Source organism: Dipodomys spectabilis, unplaced genomic scaffold (assembly GCF_019054845.1).
Source record: "Dipodomys spectabilis isolate Male_0828 unplaced genomic scaffold, ASM1905484v1 ptg000234l, whole genome shotgun sequence".
In the NCBI taxonomy this organism is placed as follows: Eukaryota; Metazoa; Chordata; class Mammalia; order Rodentia; family Heteromyidae; genus Dipodomys; species Dipodomys spectabilis.
Window position 1 is genome coordinate 16,577,653 of NW_024870911.1, and position 16,451 is coordinate 16,594,103.

Below are 16,451 nucleotides of genomic sequence, written 5' to 3' on the forward strand. Positions count from 1 at the left end.
AAGAGACGTCCTTTAAATTATTGCGAGTTTATCTCTCCAGGTTTGTTAGGTCTAGTGAGGAGGAGAAGGGCGTGGCAGGGAGGCGAGGGGAGGGCTGCGACTGTCTTTGTTAGCCAGCCAGTGTATTTTTCCCCCTTCCAGGACTAGTTTCTTTACCTCACCCTAGCACACCAAGCTTCCTTTGAAACGAAATTGGAGAGCATTCCCGCCCACCTCTTCCCAAAGTCCTGTTGTCCATCCTTGTGGATGGGCGGGGATTGGGAGCAGACCCTTGGGATGTCAAGATCTGGGGGCGAAGGGACGCTGAGCTGGAAAGCAGGACCTTCCCGCGGTCCCCGACGCGCCAGGGCAATCTCCTCCGCGCCCACCAGAGGGCTCCGCGTCTCTCGAATTCCCTTCGTGGAGCGGGAGCTCTGCCGCAACCAGCGGGCGAGCCGAGCCGCGGTGCGAGCGCCGAGCCGGGCGGCGGCCCGCGTCCTCCTGGCCCTGCCAGCGGTGCCAGCGATCCCCGGCTTTGTTCTCCGGGCTGAGCTGAGCTACGGAAGATTTTTTTTTGTTTTTCATTCCCTTTTTCCCAGCAGGAAGCATCATGAAACACCCTCCGCGCTAAGGTCTGCAGAGCCCCGATCTGAAGCGGGAGGAGGGGCAGCGGGAGGACCCCCTCCCCAGCCTCCGCAGGCTCCCGCCGGCCCCATGAGGACCCCCAGGCCGGAGCTGGGAGCCCGGCGCGGCCCGGACCGGAGTCGTGCTGTGGCCGTGGAGCGTTAGACCGGTCAGTGTCGCCCCCCGCCCCGCGGGGTGTGCGTGGGGAGCGAGGCCCGAGGTGGAGGCGAGCAGGAGATGCGCTCCGGGTCCCCAGCGCCGCTCCCGCCCAGGCCACCCCAGGGGTATTTCCTACAGGGTGATTCTGCATTTTTCCTGACAGGCAAGGTGTCGAAGCCGCCCCTCCGCAGCCCACCGCGGCCCAGGTGATGATCGCACTGAGGAGCGGGGTGAGGGGTGCGGGGGAGGGGCTGGTGAGGTGCGGGGGGGCCCCGGCGCCCGTGGGGTCGCCCAATGCGTATAAAGCAGTGCTTCCCCCCCCCCCCCATTCGTGCGCCGCTGCATCAGCACCAGCGCGATCCAAATGTCTCTGGGCATAGGGTAAACTGAGGGGGGGGGAGAGGCCGAGGGATTCACAGGGCTGGGGGGTGGGGGGGCACGGAGGTGGGGAGTGCGGAGAGGAGTACCGAGGAAAGCACCCTCAAGGCAAATCCTAGCGCCGAGTGTCCAGTGGACGGTGCCCCTCTCCTCCCCAGAGAGCCCGGCTGGAGCCTCCGAGGTCGCCGAGGTCAAGGGCACCAGCTCTCCCCTTCCCTCTCTCCTCCCCCCTCCCCTTTTCTCACTCGGCACCCTACCCCCTCTCACCCCACCTCTAGGATGCGGCTGGGCCGCCGGGCCCTCTGCGCGCTGGTCCTGCTGCTCGCCTGCGCCTCTCTGGGGCTCCTGTACGTGAGCACCCGAGACGCCCCGGGCCTCCGGACCCCTCTTGCGCTGTGGACGCCCGCACAAAGCCCCCCCAGGCCTGAGCTGCTAGATCTTGCCCCTGAGCCCCGCTACGCACACATCCCGGTCAGGATCAAGGAGCAGGTGGTGGGGTGAGTCGGGCGGCGGCGGCGCGGCGCACCCAGCGCTCGCTGCGCTGCGGGTGCATGGGGCGCTTTTGTCTCCTCCAGCGCTGGGCTCTGGGGGTGCCTGCGGGCTCCGGAATGGTTGAATGGAGCGGAGTGGGTGGTGGAGAAGGGCGGCAGAGGGTTGGGGCTGGAGCAAAGGCTGTCCCTGAGCGTTGTCATGGCGGAAAGCCCCTGGAAGCTTCCCTGCTCTGTCTTCATTCAGACTTGAGATTCTCGAGTGGTTTCCGTGCGGCCTGTAGGTAGCTCCCGAAACCCTCCTGATAATCGAACCTGTATCTTCCATCTCTGTGAAATGCAGATTTGAGGGATCCATTATTTTGGGTCAGGGGACAGGTATTGGAGGGGCAGAGGTGCTGAGCTCACATTGGTTTGTCTTAGGGGACAGTTGTGGTGCTGGGGCCCTGAAGAACTCTTCCCTCCCCCCTTCAGGTTGCTGGCTCAGAACTACTGCAGTTGTGAATCCAGTGGGGGGAGCCTGTTTCTCCCCTTCCAGAAACAGGTACGAGCCTTTGACCTCACCAAGGCTTTTGACCCTGAGGAACTGAAAGCTGCCTTTGCCTCCAGGGAACAGGAGTTTCAAGCCTTCCTTTCAAGGTACCCGTGAGAAAAAAAAGGGTGGGGGCACAAGCCTGCCAGGGGAAGGGAGTAGAGGTGTTGGGATGGCTGTGCCAGGAGAGAGATGTCCCCTTCTGTCCTAACTCCTCTTCTGTGCTCCCCTGCATCCATGACCAGGAGCCAGTCCCCCGCTGACCAGCTGCTCATAGCCCCTGCCAACTCCCCACTACAGTATCCCCTGCAGGGTGTGGAGGTTCCACCACTCAGGAGCATCTTGGTGCCAGGTGAGGAAGCAGGGTCCTAGAGGATGGCCTAGGCCATCATGGGGATGGCAGAGCTAGCCGATGAATGGAAAAGAGGGAAAAGAGGGAAGAGTGGTTTGAGAGGGATGACCTCTGATGAAAGGGTGTGTGGAGTGCATGGGGGGAGATTAGAAGGTGGGAGATAAAAGTGGAAGAAACTCCAGGGTTATCAGGAATTGCAGAAGGTAGAAACTGGGGAGACTGGGGGAGAGAATTTTTTTCTTTGCTGACTGAATAAAAGATAGCTAGCTAATACAGACCATTGAAGAAGAAATGGACTAAAAAATCAGTCACTGTAGTCTATGTTAGGGCAATATGTGGTTGAAGACTGGATAGGAGAAGTAGAGATTTCTGTGTTGTGTGTAGTGAAAGGAGAGATAAAAATCAGGAAGAAAGCCGGGCGCTGGTGGCTCACGCCTGTAATCCTAGCTACTCAGGAGGCTGAGATCGGAGGATCGCGGTTCAAAGCCAGCCCGGGCAGGAGAGACCATGAGACTCCTATCTCCAATAAACCACCAGAAAACCGGAAGTGGCGCTGTAGCTCAAGTGGTAGAGCGCTTGCCTTGAGCTGAAGAGCTGAGGGACAGCGCCCAGGCCCAGAGTTCAAGCCCCATGACCGACAAAAAAAAAAAAAAATCAGGAAGAAGAAATCAGGGCTGTCTTTGTAATCCTGATCCCATTCTTTCTCCCAGGGCTGAGCCTGCAGGCAGCTTCAGGTCAGGAGTTATACCAGGTGAGGGAAAACAAGAGAGGAAAGAGGTTAGGTGGGCCTGGAGAAAGCTGGGAGGGAGACGAGACCACAAGGAAAAGGAATGGGGGAATCGGGAAGGCAAGCTGTGAATTTGTAGCCTGATCTTGTGCTCTCCCATCCCCTGTGCCAGGTGAACCTGTCTGCCTCACTAGGCACCTGGGACGTGGCAGGGGAAGTGGGTGGAGTGACTATCACCGGAGAGGGGCATCCAGATCTCACTCTTGCCAGCTCAGGGTTGGACCAGCTGAACCGACAGCTGCAGCTGGTCACTTACAGCAGCCGGAGCTACCAGGCCAACACAGCAGACACAGGTGCGAGGCCTGGACTGAGGTAGGGACGGGCTGGATGAACCAAAAGAACCCAGAAAAGCTGCAACGGGCAAATGGCAAAGGGCACGGGAGGCAGTTGGGCAATAGGCAGAGCTGCCCAGCCACACAACGGATGTTTCAGTTGGGCCAGAAGGGCCAGGGAGGGAGAAAAGGAGCCTTTGTTCATCCTGGGGCCACAGCAGGCTCGGGGAAACTGGAGCCTTGGGTGTGTCCCCACTTCTGGCCAATCATGGGGGGGAGGGCCCAGGAAATGACCTCATCAGGAGACCGAAGTCTTAAGCTCTATTCCTAATCCACCTCTTGCGACAGAGTAAACAGCCTCACCTTCTTGAATCTTTATTTCTCCTCTGACAAAAAGAACATAGCATAATCCTGAGGCTTCTCTCCAAATGTGGAGTGTTTGCTTCCCCTTAGGGCCTCCCTCTGCTCTAGCAAAGCTCTTACCCTAGATGTTTTGCCTGGCGGCTCCATCTTGTCATTTACATATGAACTCAAATCTCTTCTCTTAACCATTACATTACTTGCTTTAATCTTTCAATGACTCTCACCTACTCTTGAATTTCCTTATTTACTTAGCCTGAGAGCAGGTTCCTCTAAGCATTGTTTGATGCTGGGTAAATATGGGCAAGTTCCTTTTCTGTACCTTCCACTTCATTTTCTCTAGTAGAAATGTGATGGGGGCTATCATCAGGAGTGAATGAATTCCAAAATTGTCTAGCCCATAGTAAATGCTCATTATAAGTTAGCTCTTCATGGACTTCTATTCCACAGTTAAGACTGTACTGTACATTCCATGGGCATAAGAACCTTGTATTCATGTCCACTTCGGCTTACAAAGGTGGAACACAGAGCAGGCACTTACTGATTGATCAAAAAGAGTGCTGTTCCACCCTTGAAGGCACAACCCCATGTCCTGTATTCCCAGTTCGGTTCTCCACCGCGGGACATGAGGCTGCCTTCACCATCCGCATAAGACATCCCCCAAACCCTCGGCTGTACCCGTCTGGGTCTCCACCCCAGGGAGGTGAGGCGGTGAGGATGGAAAGTAGCCCTGGAGGAGGGAGGAATGAGTGGGCGGCCCTGGGGGTGAAGCGGGGGAGATGTCTTCCTGTTTCTCTTTTCCCACTCTCCTCCCCCCACCCCCCACCTACATCCTGCGCCTCACTTCAGCCCAGTACAACATCAGTGCTCTGGTCACTATTGCCACCAAGACCTTCCTTCGCTATGATCGTCTCCGTGCACTCATCGCCAGCATTCGCCGCTTCTACCCCACCGTCACCGTGGTCATCGCCGACGACAGCGACAAGCCGGAGCGCGTCAGCGGCCCCCATGTAGAACACTATCTCATGCCCTTCGGCAAGGTGCGCAGACAGCCAGGCTGAGCTGGGCGCTCGGGGACTCGGGGCGGAGGGGTATGTCCTTAATCCTCGCCACCAGCGCGATCTGTTTCAAAACCCATCCTTGGAAAGCACTCAGAGACCCAGAGGGGGTCCACGGTTCTTGCAAGAGGAGTCCGAGAAGAGGAAGGCGGCATTCACAGCCTCCCCTCCCCGCCTGGCCCTTTCCCCCCCCAGGGCTGGTTCGCCGGGAGGAACCTGGCAGTGTCTCAAGTCACTACCAAATACGTGCTGTGGGTGGACGACGACTTCATCTTCACGGCGCGCACGCGGCTGGAGAGGCTGGTGGATGTGCTGGAGCGGACGCCGCTGGACCTGGTAGGGAGGCCCACGAGTGTGGGCTGGAGGAAGGGCCTTGAACGACCGGCTCAAGCCAAAGACCAGAGCTGCAATCCGGACTCGGAAAGACCACGCGAGGAGACGGGGGCGGGGTGGGGTGGGAGGGGCTGTCTGGATCCTGGGGGGGGGGGACGCGCAATGGGGCCTGGAACCAGCGGAGGCGCAGGGAGCACTGTGGACCCTCTTAGGGTCCTCAGGCTCCACCTGGAACCCCGTCCCCTTCCCCTTCCCTGCAGGTGGGAGGCGCCGTGCGCGAGATCTCCGGCTTCGCCACCACTTACCGGCAGCTGCTGAGCGTGGAGCCCGGCGCCCCAGGCCTCGGGAATTGTTTCCGGCAAAAGCGCGGCTTCCACCACGAGCTGGTGGGCTTCCCAGGCTGCGTGGTTACCGACGGCGTGGTTAACTTCTTCCTGGCACGCACCGATAAAGTGCGCGAGGTGGGCTTCGACCCGCGCCTCAGCCGAGTGGCACACCTGGGTGAGTGGCGCCCTCTCCCGGCCGGGCCTGGAAGGGCACCCCCGCCGCAGCGCCGTGCTAGACACAGTGCAGACGGGCCCGGACGGCACGCGCCCCTCCTGCTTGCCCTCGGTCACTGCCACCTGCACCCCCAAGGCAGTTCTGCACGGTAGGCGAGGGAGAGACAGAAATTCACCTTGTCCTAACCAACATACCAACTTTTTTTTTTTTGGTGAGGGTCCTAGGGCTTGAACTCAGGGCCTGGGTACTGTCCTTGTGTTCTGATTTTTCTCGAGGCTGGTGCTCTACTACTTGAGCCACAGAGTCACTTCTGGCCTAATTTCTAAGTATTTATTGGAGACAAGAGTCTCACGGGCTTTCCCGCCCAGGCTGGCTTCAAACCCCAATCTTAAGATCTCAGCCTCCTGAGTAGCTAGGATTACAGACATGAGCCACCAACATGCCTTTTAAAACCAAGGGCCAGCATCGTGGCTGAAGCAGCCCTGAACTTCAGAGTCAGTGTTATACCACAACCACCCCTCCTCCACTCCCAGCGGCTTCCCCTGATTAAGATGACCACCCCCAGAGGGCCCCATACAGCATGTTTTGCACCTTTGAGAGTGGGAAGTAGTTCGTTTTTTAAAATTAGTATTATTTTTGAAGCAGATGCCATTCTCCACAAGAGTACAGCTGAGAGAGGGAATGGGGTTAATTCAGGTGCCAACATTCTTAGGAATGGTGTCTTTCGCTGGGTGCTGGTGGCTCACACCTGTAATCCTAGCTACTCAGGAGGCTGAGATCTGAGGATTGCAGTTCAAAGCCAGCCAGGGCAGGAAAAGTCTGTGAGACTCTTATCTCCAATAAAACACCAGAAAACCAGAAATGGCACTGTGGCTCAAGTGGTAGAGTGCTTGCCTTGAGCTGAAGAGCTGAGGGGCAGTGCACGGGTCTAGAGTTCAAGCCTCATAACCAACCAAAAAAAAGAAAGAAAGAAATGGTGTCTTTCTTTGCATAGGCACCCCCTATACCCTCATTCAGTTCTCCCTTGAGGCTTGCTGGCCTATTCTTCACTGCAGGTTCTCTCTACCCCTAGAATTCTTCCTGGATGGCCTTGGTTCCCTTCGGGTTGGCTCTTGTTCCAACGTCATTGTGGATCATGCATCAAAGTTGAAGCTGCCCTGGGTGTCAAGGGATGCTGGAGCAGAGACTTATGCCCGCTACCGGTACCCAGGATCGCTGGATGAAAGTCAGGTGGCCAAACACCGCCTGCTCTTCTTCAAACACCGGCTGCAGTGCATGACTGCTGAATGACAGCCACTTGGGGCCTTCCCCTTTTCAGGCTGGACCTGCTTCCTCATCCCTGCCAGGAAAATTTCCAGCAAACCTCTCCACCCTGCGAGCACGCCACGATTTCCCCTCCCCTTCAGAACCTGATTCCAAGTAGGGGCTTGTCCTGGTGACACCTCTCCTTTTCTGTAAGTGCCCAGGGGCCTGATGGAGCCATAACCTCTTCCACAGCCAGTGCCAAGTTCTCCCCCCCCCACACCCCATTCTATGGGGCAGGAAGTGAGGGGTTCACTTTCCAAGTGCCAAAGAGCCCAGGAGGACTCTAAGACCCTGAAGTGAAAAACATGCTCCTCTCATCTCCTTGGATCTGGGGGTGGTGGGGGAGCTCCCAATGTGCAATCCCAGGGCCTTGTACCCCGTCCCCAGCTCTGGATCCAATACTTTGTGCACCAGCTCCAGCCCTCCCCTTCCCAGAGAGCACTGTGACTCTGGAGCTCCAAGGGGCTGGTGAACACATGGTGAAAGCCACTTGTACTTGTGTCTCTGAGGTGCTGTGGGTAGGTGGGTGGGTGGGGGCATTGGGATTTCCCATGTAGACATCCAGACCCACCTCATGGACCCCAGAGGTGTTCCATTTTTGTTTATTGGTGATGTTAAATATAAGGCTCAGGGACCACAGCCCTCCTCTCACATACATTGCCGGGGCAATCCACACTGACATGATTCAGTCAGACCCACACTGTGCAAATCTTTTGGCCAGTGAGCTCCTGGAGAAGAAGGAAGATAAGTCAGGAATACATTTAGGACCCTTTCCATCACCAATAATTAATCAGGGCTTTGTGGCACACCACCCCTTTGGGACCTTAGTTCTTCAATTCTTTACCCACAGCTTGGCCAGTCTCCTTGACTTGGTCCTAAATCCACTAATCACCTCCTCTTTATTCTTTCCTCCCCCCGCCCCAGTATTAGGGCTTAAACTCAGGGCTCCTGCTTAGCTTTCTTTTTCTTTCTCTCTCTCTCTCTCTCTCTCTCTCTCTTTCTTCTTTCTTTTTTTTGCCTGTCCTGGAGCTTGAACTCTGGGCCTGGGTGCTGTCCTTGAGCTTCTTTTGCTCAAGGCAAGCACTCTATCACTTGAGCCACAGTGCTACCCTGAGTAATTTGTTTGAGATAAGAATCTCACAGACTTTTTTGCCTGGGATAGCTTCCAACTGCAATCTTCAGCTCTCAGCCTCCTGAGTAGCTAGGATTACAGGCATGAGCCACCACCACACCGCATTGCTTAGCTTTTTCACTCAAGGATGACACTCTTCCACTTGAGCCACATCTCTACTTCTGGCTTTTTGCTGGTTAATTAGAGATAAGAGTCTCACAGACCTTTCTGCCCAGGCTGGCTTTGAACCATGATCCTCAGATCTCAGTCTCCAGAGTAGCTAGGATTACAGTGGTAGGCCACTGGCACTAGTTCCTTTTTAAATTTAATTTCTTTTTTTTGTGCCAGTCCTACAGCTTGAACTCAGGGCCTAGGCACTGTCTGTGAGCTTTTGTGCTCAAGGCTAGCATTCTACCACTTGAGCCACACCTCTACTTCTAGTTTGTTGGCGCTTAATTGAAGATAAGAGTCTCGTGGATTTCTTCCCAAGCTGGCTTCAAACCAAGAACCTCAGATCTCAGCCTCCTACGTAGCTGGTGCCCAGCTACTCCTTCCTTCTGAACCCTTCTCCTTCTCCTTTTCCTAAAACCTCCTCATCCACTTTTCTCTTACCCTAGCTCAACACCTCCTCGTTCCCACTCCTGACACTTGTCTCTTACCAGTCTCTCCAGGGCATGTGCAGCGGCATCCTGCACACTCACAAAGATTTGTTCTGGGGTCATTCTATTCAGAAGTCCTGCCCGGGTCAGCGTCTCCAACACTGAGGCTGTCAAGGGAGGGTATCAGCCTCTGGGGCCAAAATCCATAGTGTATTCCTCTCCCTTCCCCAAGTATTCAAATCATGTCACCAGCCCGTCCATCCTTCTTCCCACTCACCATTACATTGAGCCAGGAGAAGGTGGATCCCAGCATCTTGGCATCGACTGGCGAGCTGCAAGGACAGAGCAGACAGGTGAACTCTCAAATCAAAGGGGAGGAATGGGATAATGGCTTTTTCCCCTAGCCTACCCACAACCTCACCTGTGCCACTTCTCTGGCTCCAGCAGCATCTGCAAAGGTGACACCACTGAAGTCTAGGACCACCACTCTGACAGGGTCAGCAACTAAGATGGGAGAAAGCAGGAGATTCTTCCTGTGTCCGTGCATCATGTCCAGATCTCCATCCCACCTTGCCATCCCATCTCACCCGTATCAGATGGGCCATCTGGCTTTGGAGAGTCCTATAAGTAGAGAAAGGGGGGTCACCTCCCTCAAGACACAGGTGTGGACATGAGCCCCTTGGGCAAAGATCTGCTGCAGAACATACACCAGCCTTCAAAACCCAGAGCACCCACACTCCTCTGTGATCAAAGCCTTCACCTTGCCCTGTCCTCCAAGCCTCAGATGCCATTCCAGGAGGTGTCGAAATTGCCCTCGGGTCCCAAAGTAGAGTGGTGTTGGATAGCTCAAGATGCAGAGACCTGGGACCTGCCGGAGCTAAAGGGTGAAAGGATCAGAGAAGCACCCCAGCCTAATTTCCCTTTCTTCTTTGGCTCAAACCTACCCACCTTGTGACTCTCTCTGAGTGGTCTGTAGAGTTCAGTCCCCTCAGCCAGTCCAAGTGTCAAACACTGCACCCTGGAGAAGGAGCTGGGGTCAGATTCCCAACTGTGCCTGGCCTAGCTAGAAAGTCACCCAACTGCGACATCTTACCCTTTCCCTTCCTCTCAACTCTGCTCATCTGTATACCTACCTCTGGGTACGGCAGACCACAGTCATCATGGAGAAGACCACGCCCACAGCCAAGCCCAGGTCCACGTTCAGGGTCACTACAGCTACCCATGTGACCACCCACACGGCCTGCAGGATGTGGATTGGTGTGGACTTCCCAGAGGAAAGACTGGGATCCAAGGGCAGTGACTACCAGGGCAAGTGATAGGAAGGGATGGTCCAGGAGAAATTAGCAAGTATGATAGAAGGAAGGGACAGGGTTGACTCAATGGGATACACAGGAAATGTAGTACCTTCCGACCATGTACCAGATGGGAGATTACAAATACTCAAGTCTGAGTTGGGGAGCTTAGTGGTGAGGCACTTGCCTAATATTCATGAGGCCCTGGGTTCAATCCTCCCACAAAGGCTTTAAACATGTATTCGGGTATGAGGGGTTCACCTCACCCTTCCCCTTGTCTCTGACAAATGTAAGAGATAAGAAGAATTGAAGAATTTAGAACTAAGACTATAGTTTAGGCCCAGGACAAGGCTGGGAATGCTGGGACGCTAGCTAGATAAGGCCAATTGGGGAATTATGTTTGTTTTTCTCACAAAGTCCATGCGGCTGATATGCCATAGCTGAGGAAGTTCCTGCATCTGGAAGAACATCTGGCGCATGCTGGAGATGTTGATGCAAGCCAGGACAGCCTTGGGGCAGAGGAGATGGGCTCATTACCCCCAAGGTCCTGGAAGACAGCCACACTTCCTCTGGTATTCCCACACCTCCTCTGCTCCTTACCTTGGGCAGATAGTAAAAGAAGGGCCCCAGCCACAGGAGCACCGACAAGACCACCATGCAGGAGAAGAGGCCTGCAAGCTGAAGGCAAGGAGGGACAAGAAAGGGAGGAAGGAAACCTCCTCCACCCCCAATCCTGCAGGAGAGCCTGTCCCCTACACCCTCTGCCTCGTCTCAGGAAATCTCCCTCCTTCCCCACAGATAGCCCTGACTTTATCCCTCTCCTTCCTCCAGTTAAATGATGACTATTCTATTCGTCACTCTTCCCCAGTTGTATGCAGCTCAAGTAGCTCAAGTTCTCATGTGTGAGTGTGTGTGTGTGAGTGTGTGTGTGTGTGTGTGTGCATGCGTGCCAGTTTTAAGGCTTAAATTCAGGGTCCTGGGTGCTGTCCCTAAGCTTTTTTTGCTCAAAGCTAGTGCTCTACCACTTGAGCCTCACTTCCACTTTTGGCTTTTTTCTTTTTTCTTTTTTGATGATTGAGATAAGAGTCTTGTGGACTTTGCTACCTGGACTGGCTTTGAACCCTGATTCTCAGATCTCAGACTCCAGAATAGCTAGGATTATAGACATGAGCCACTGGGGTCTGGCTTAAGTTCTTTAGTTTTGTAATGAACTTCCATTTTAAAAGCCATACTTGGCTCACCCTACAAGCAGGCTAATTACCTGTTTAGAGTACCAGCAAAGGAAAGAACACAAAAAATATTGAGACTGTTAAATAATGTTTCTTTAAAAACAAAACAAAACAAAAAACAGGGCTGGGAAGTTGGCTCAGTGGCAGAGTGCTTGGCTCGCATGCATGAGACCCTGGGTTCAATTCCTCAGCACCACATAAGCAGAAAAAAGCCGGAAGTGGCACTGTAGCTCAAGTGGTAGGGTGCTAGCCTTGAGCTGAAGAGCTGAGGGACAGCGCCCAGGCCCTGAGCCCCCACAACCAACCAAAAAACAAAAACAAAAAAACAGCCTGTAATCCTAGCTACTCGGCTGAGATCTGAGGACTGTGGTTCAAAGCCAGCCCGGACATGAAAGTCTGTGAGACTCTGATCTCCAGTTAACCACCAGAAAACCACAAAACCAGAAGTGGCTCTGTGGCTCAAGAGCTAAAGCACTCGCCTTGAGCTGAAGAGCTCAGGGACAGTTCCCAGGCCCAGAGTTCAAACCCCATGACCAACCAAAAAGAAGAAAGAAAGAAAGAAAGAGAGAGAGAGAGAGAGAGAAAGGAAGAAAGAAAGAGAAAGGAAAGAAAGGAAGGAAGGAAGGAAGGAAAAAAAACATGAAAAAAAACCCCAGAATTTTACCTCTTAAATGTATAGTTTCAAACGCTTTTTATCTCCAATGACATCTGAGGCAACATAATCTTTTTCAGGCTTAGTGCCTGCAAAAGTCTTCAGGGATCCTTGGTGTCTTCTCTCTCTCCTCTCCTTCATGCCCTCACTCATTCCCCCTCACATTCCCACCCTCCTCTAGACTGATGCCACCAGGGTATTTGCCAACTCTCCATCTGTTTCTTCACCCCCACCACCTGGCCTCAGTGTCCCATCCTTTCTCCTCACCTGTGTGTTACCACCAGCATCCACTAGTAGGCTGGTCGTAGCCAGTGTGGCTGAGTTAGGAAAGCAAGAGAAGAGGGAGGAAACAAGGTTGGAGACACCATGGGCCAAGAGTTCCTGGAGGAATGCAGTGAGTAGAAGAGGAATGAGACACAGGCACGGGGGAGTGTGGTTACGGGATTATCTTCTGAATGAGGCTGGGGATGGGCTGTCCACAGTCATAGTCTTACCTGGTTTGGATCAATCGTGTAGTTATACTTGTCTGCATAGATGGAGGCCAGAGAGGTGGACACAGCAAAAGTAACCAGTGCTATGGGCAGAGAGTCAGCCAGAATCCTGGGCAGCTCCACCATGCTGGGTAGAAGGGGTTGGGGAAATCTGGAAGAAGGAAGAATCCACAGTGAGGGTGGGCTGGGTGCAACAAGGAAGGAAGGGAAGATAGGGTGGGGCAGGACAAGAGCGAGTGTTTTAGGAGACACCAGGAAGAGCACAAGGCTGTTTTTTTTTCTTTCTCTCTTACCCTTCAGGCAACAGCCCCACTACCTGGACATTATATCTTGTGTCCAGGGAAGAGGTGTAGCAGAGCACAGAGGCCAAAAGCACCTGGAGAAGAGAACACATTAGGATCTAGGAGAGGATGAGGATCTCTGGGAAAGGCTAGAAGGGGCTCAACATGAAAGAGCATCCCAGTGTAGGTGGCCTTTGAAACCTAGCAATTGGTGGAGCTCTGGTGTATTTAGGAGGGGTGTGTGACAAGTCTTTTAGAGTGAAGGCAAGAAAAGAGTCATAAGGTATGCCTGGGACCATGGAGAGTCAGTGAGAGGACAGAGTCAGTATAGAGGAAGTAAAAGGCTCTACTTCCTGTAGGTGTGGTGGATACCAAAGGTGTAAATGGAACCATTCCAGGTAGGGAAATTGGATTATATTGATGTGTATATGGGGTGCTGTGGAGACGTGGAATATTTTTATTTAGTTTGGTGGGGACTGGAAATGAAGAAAACACTGAATTACAGGGAAGAAAGGAGGTGCTATGGTGAGCAAGACCTTAGGGTGGCTCTGTAGGGTGGAGGATGGCTTTCAGAGCCATCTAGAGGGGTCTAAGTGGAACGGTGCAGCTGGGGGATTCTAGTATGGCCAAGTGCTTGGGAAGGAGGTCTGGCAAGCTGGTGTATGAACAGGCCCTCCAGCCTGTAACACCTGTGCATTCCACAAGGGGGCAGCAGCGGTCAGATCTCACAGGATGGACAAGGGATTGGGCAGGGTCTGGGCAGAGCAGGGAGCTAGAATGTTGGTGGTCCTCACCATGACAACTTCCCCTGGGATCGGAGCGGGTAACCTGTCCCGGAATCTCACGTTCAATTCCTTGACTGGCACAAGTAGTGCCAAGCTAAGTGCCGAGATGGTCAGTTCGGCCGGACTGCTCTGGGGTAGTGCTGTGAGCACTGCGGCCAGCGTCTGCAAGCAGGCGCCGTGAGCACAGGGCCCTTGTCAGGGCTGACTGCCCCCTTCCCACCTCGGCACCCATCCATCAGACTAGGCAAAGCTCTCTCCAGCTGCCAACCAGGCCTTTGGCCTCCACAGCCCTGGGTCTATACCCTCTGTCCTCCACCGGCCTGCATCATACTGCATCCTCCACCTCCATCCTCCTCCACCTTCATCCCTCCTCCACTTCCACATTCCTTCACCCCCATCCTCCTCCACCCCTATCCTCCTCCACCTCTATCCTCTTCCACCCCATCCCTCCTCAACTTCCATCCCTCCTCCCCTTTGAGTTTCCCTCTTTCTGGAGGACCTCTGGAAGCCCCGTCTCCATTTTTCTCCCATCCCTCACCTTGAAGAGAGAGAAGCAGCCGATCTGGCGGGGGAGAGATAATCCCAAAAGACTTGGCAACTGAGACACCAGCACGTGCAGCGCAGCGCCACTGGTCAGCGCCTTGACCACAGGCTCAGATAAGAAGATGGACAGGATGCCCAGCTGCAGCACAAACATCCCCAGCTGCAGGGGGGAGATGCATAGTCATCAATAGCAGAGCAGCCCAGCTAGAGTACAGTGCACCAGCTTGCCTCTGGCCCTCTCAGCCTCCGGGGACCTGAATGGGAGGCTTGTCCCCACCCCAGCCCAGTTTTCCTGGTCCCTGAGTGTGGTTCCAAACTCCAGGGCTCCCTCTTACCATCAGCACCCCACTCCCAAAGGCCACAGCCGCTGCCACCCCAACTCGCTGTGCATCCAATTGTTCCCTCTCACTTCCACTAAGGTTCCCTGCCAGAGGTTCAGGCACCAGGCGCTCCACCGCAGAGCCTGTCATGAGGCTGAGTACTGCAAACGTTCCTGGAGTTAGATGACAAATGCATCCATCAGTAGCTGTGCAGCTGTGTGTGGGGGGGGGGGGGTAGGGGAACAGCCCAGACTCCTGGGGTGCAGCTGTCAGACCCCTCTCTTGGCAGGCTATTGCCTGCAAAAAGGCCATAGGACCATGAGCTACTTGTAGCATAAACAGGGAGGGAAGAGAGGACAGTGAATCCATGGGGAGAGGAGGGGCAGAAATCACTCCTTCTATAGAACTTACGGCTCCTGCCTGTAAGGACTCCCCCCACCTCTCAAGTCCCTTCCAGTCCTGAACTTGCTCATTTTCTAAACTAAATTTCACTGGGATCAGGGAAGGTCCAAGTAAACTACCACCTATTTACACCTGCTCCAGCATGCCTAGAGTTTCCTGGGCATGGTGGCAGGGAGGAAAGGGAAGGTGGTACCAGAAGACCTCACAATGTTGTCCATTCTCATCCTACAAAGGAAAAGTATCATGGGCAGTCCCTGGCTACTTACCTGTAGACAGGTGTCTCCCAGTGCCCAGTAAGCTGTAGATGAGGACTGGAAAGAATGAAGTATAGAGTCCAAAAACGGGTGGTACTGAGGCCAGAAGGGCGAAAGCCATGCCTGGGAGGTGAGGGGTGGAAAGGGGTGGTAGAGGATACAGGATTGAGGGGATAATCTCCTAGCCCCATTCCGTCCCACACTCTTAGGCTGGCACCAGAGGTGGTGAGTTATACCCCATGAGGGAACTGAGGGGTTAATAGGCCACACCGGGAGGTCTTGATGCTGACAAGGTCACAGATCCTTGCGCCTGCTCCCTGGGGGAGACTCTCTAGTTCCTTGAACCGGAACCATCCAAGAGGTGTCTCACAGGATTGAGCAGATGAGGAGGAAAGGAGGGGGGGATCTGATGGGGTTCCACAATCTTCTCCCCTCCTCAAATTTGGCTACAAATGCCTTTCTCTAAACCCTTACTCTGGGTTCTCAGCTCCCCACACCACCACCACCCCTCCAACCCCAAAGCCCTCTAGAGTTTAGAATACCCCTCTCATACAGGAAACTGGCTGGAGTGGGGGGGGGGCTCTTACCCTGGGGCACATGCACAACTCCCACGGTCACTCCAGCCACCGCATCCCCCAGCATCCAGGCCCGCCAGCGGTACTGCGGTAGCCAGCACAGTGGGGGCAGTCGGGCCTGCAGCAGGCGCCACGCCCCCAGCCAGGAGCAAGTGCTGGCTGGCCACCTCCAGAGCCTGCACAGCCTGGGCAAACGGGGTTCCGCAGGCAGCTCAGGCTCCTGCTCTGCATCCCCGAAGAGTTGCTGGAACTGAGTCTCAGTGAGAGGTTGCCTAGTCCTGTTGTCTAAGGGGGACTTAAGGTGGGAGGCCTCTTCAGGACCGGAGGAGGCCCTGGTGCCCAGAAGCCCACTCATTTTGTCCTCCACCCTCTCCAGCTCCTCCTGGTCTTAAATACCCCTCTGTGAACTAGCCCTGAGTCCCGCCTCTAAGAAGCAGTGTCCAATCCTGCTCTGCAGGGCGTCCTCTCTTGGGGACCTTCTTGGGTCAGGCTTGGGTGGAGAGAATCCCTATATTAGGTGTTTCCTCAGACATTCTGAGCCAGATCCAACTGCTCCAGCAAGTGCCCTGGGCCTGCAATAAAGTTGGCTGAGGCCAGAGACATAGACCCCCCCCCCCCCCCCAAAACAATCTGCAACATCTAGCATTTGCCACTCCATCATTCAATGCCCAGCTTTTTGGGCTGGTTCCTATCCCCATCTGCACTTTGAGCAGACACAGACTAGGTTCTGCTGGGTCACCGGTTCCTCCCTGAGTCACTGTGTCCTTCAGCAGGAGCACAAAGTTCAGT

General features: G+C 54.5%; 2 protein-coding genes across 3 annotated transcripts; one reads left to right on the forward strand and one right to left on the reverse strand.

Annotated features, from left to right (window-relative positions):
• The first annotated feature begins 675 nt into the window (after positions 1-675).
• On the forward strand, positions 676-7,605 carry B4galnt1 (beta-1,4-N-acetyl-galactosaminyltransferase 1). 2 transcript variants are annotated; one of them, XM_042699135.1, is made up of 12 exons: positions 676-772; positions 926-968; positions 1,419-1,637; positions 2,103-2,267; positions 2,406-2,512; positions 3,223-3,263; positions 3,412-3,592; positions 4,536-4,634; positions 4,781-4,971; positions 5,185-5,325; positions 5,583-5,823; positions 6,896-7,605. In XM_042699135.1, exons 3-12 carry the CDS (start codon positions 1,420-1,422, stop codon positions 7,111-7,113), a joined length of 1,602 nt encoding a protein of 533 aa, XP_042555069.1. In that variant the 5' UTR covers positions 676-772; positions 926-968; position 1,419; the 3' UTR covers positions 7,114-7,605. The 2 variants fall into 2 exon arrangements, with proteins under 2 accessions (XP_042555069.1, XP_042555070.1); XM_042699136.1 differs by lacking the exon at positions 926-968.
• Positions 7,606-7,658: 53 nt separating this feature from the next.
• Positions 7,659-16,020, reverse strand: LOC122124388 (solute carrier family 26 member 10-like). Its single transcript, XM_042699137.1, has 18 exons — positions 15,675-16,020; positions 15,100-15,210; positions 14,447-14,604; positions 14,107-14,271; positions 13,578-13,730; positions 12,796-12,878; positions 12,506-12,653; positions 12,279-12,392; positions 10,731-10,808; positions 10,544-10,639; positions 9,972-10,078; positions 9,787-9,856; positions 9,599-9,715; positions 9,426-9,459; positions 9,260-9,342; positions 9,116-9,170; positions 8,899-9,005; positions 7,659-7,856 (listed from the first exon to the last, which is right to left on the reverse strand). The coding sequence occupies exons 1-18, from the start codon at positions 16,015-16,017 to the stop codon at positions 7,818-7,820; spliced, it is 2,061 nt and encodes a 686-aa protein (XP_042555071.1). The 5' UTR covers positions 16,018-16,020; the 3' UTR covers positions 7,659-7,817.
• Between the last annotated feature and the right edge of the window lie 431 nt (positions 16,021-16,451).

Coding starts and splice junctions, on each gene's coding strand:
- B4galnt1 (XM_042699135.1), top strand. CDS start 1,420: ATGCGGCTGGGCCGCCGGGCCCTCTGCGCGCTGGTCCTGCTGCTCGCC. Junction 3,264..3,411: donor CAGGTCAGGAGTTATACCAG/GTGAGGGAAAAC, acceptor CCCCTGTGCCAG/GTGAACCTGTCTGCCTCACT. Junction 5,326..5,582: donor AGCGGACGCCGCTGGACCTG/GTAGGGAGGCCC, acceptor CCTTCCCTGCAG/GTGGGAGGCGCCGTGCGCGA.
- LOC122124388 (XM_042699137.1), bottom strand. CDS start 16,017: ATGAGTGGGCTTCTGGGCACCAGGGCCTCCTCCGGTCCTGAAGAGGCC. Junction 10,809..12,278: donor ATGCTGGTGGTAACACACAG/GTGAGGAGAAAG, acceptor CCTTGCCTTCAG/CTTGCAGGCCTCTTCTCCTG. Junction 10,640..10,730: donor TCTTTTACTATCTGCCCAAG/GTAAGGAGCAGA, acceptor CTCTGCCCCAAG/GCTGTCCTGGCTTGCATCAA.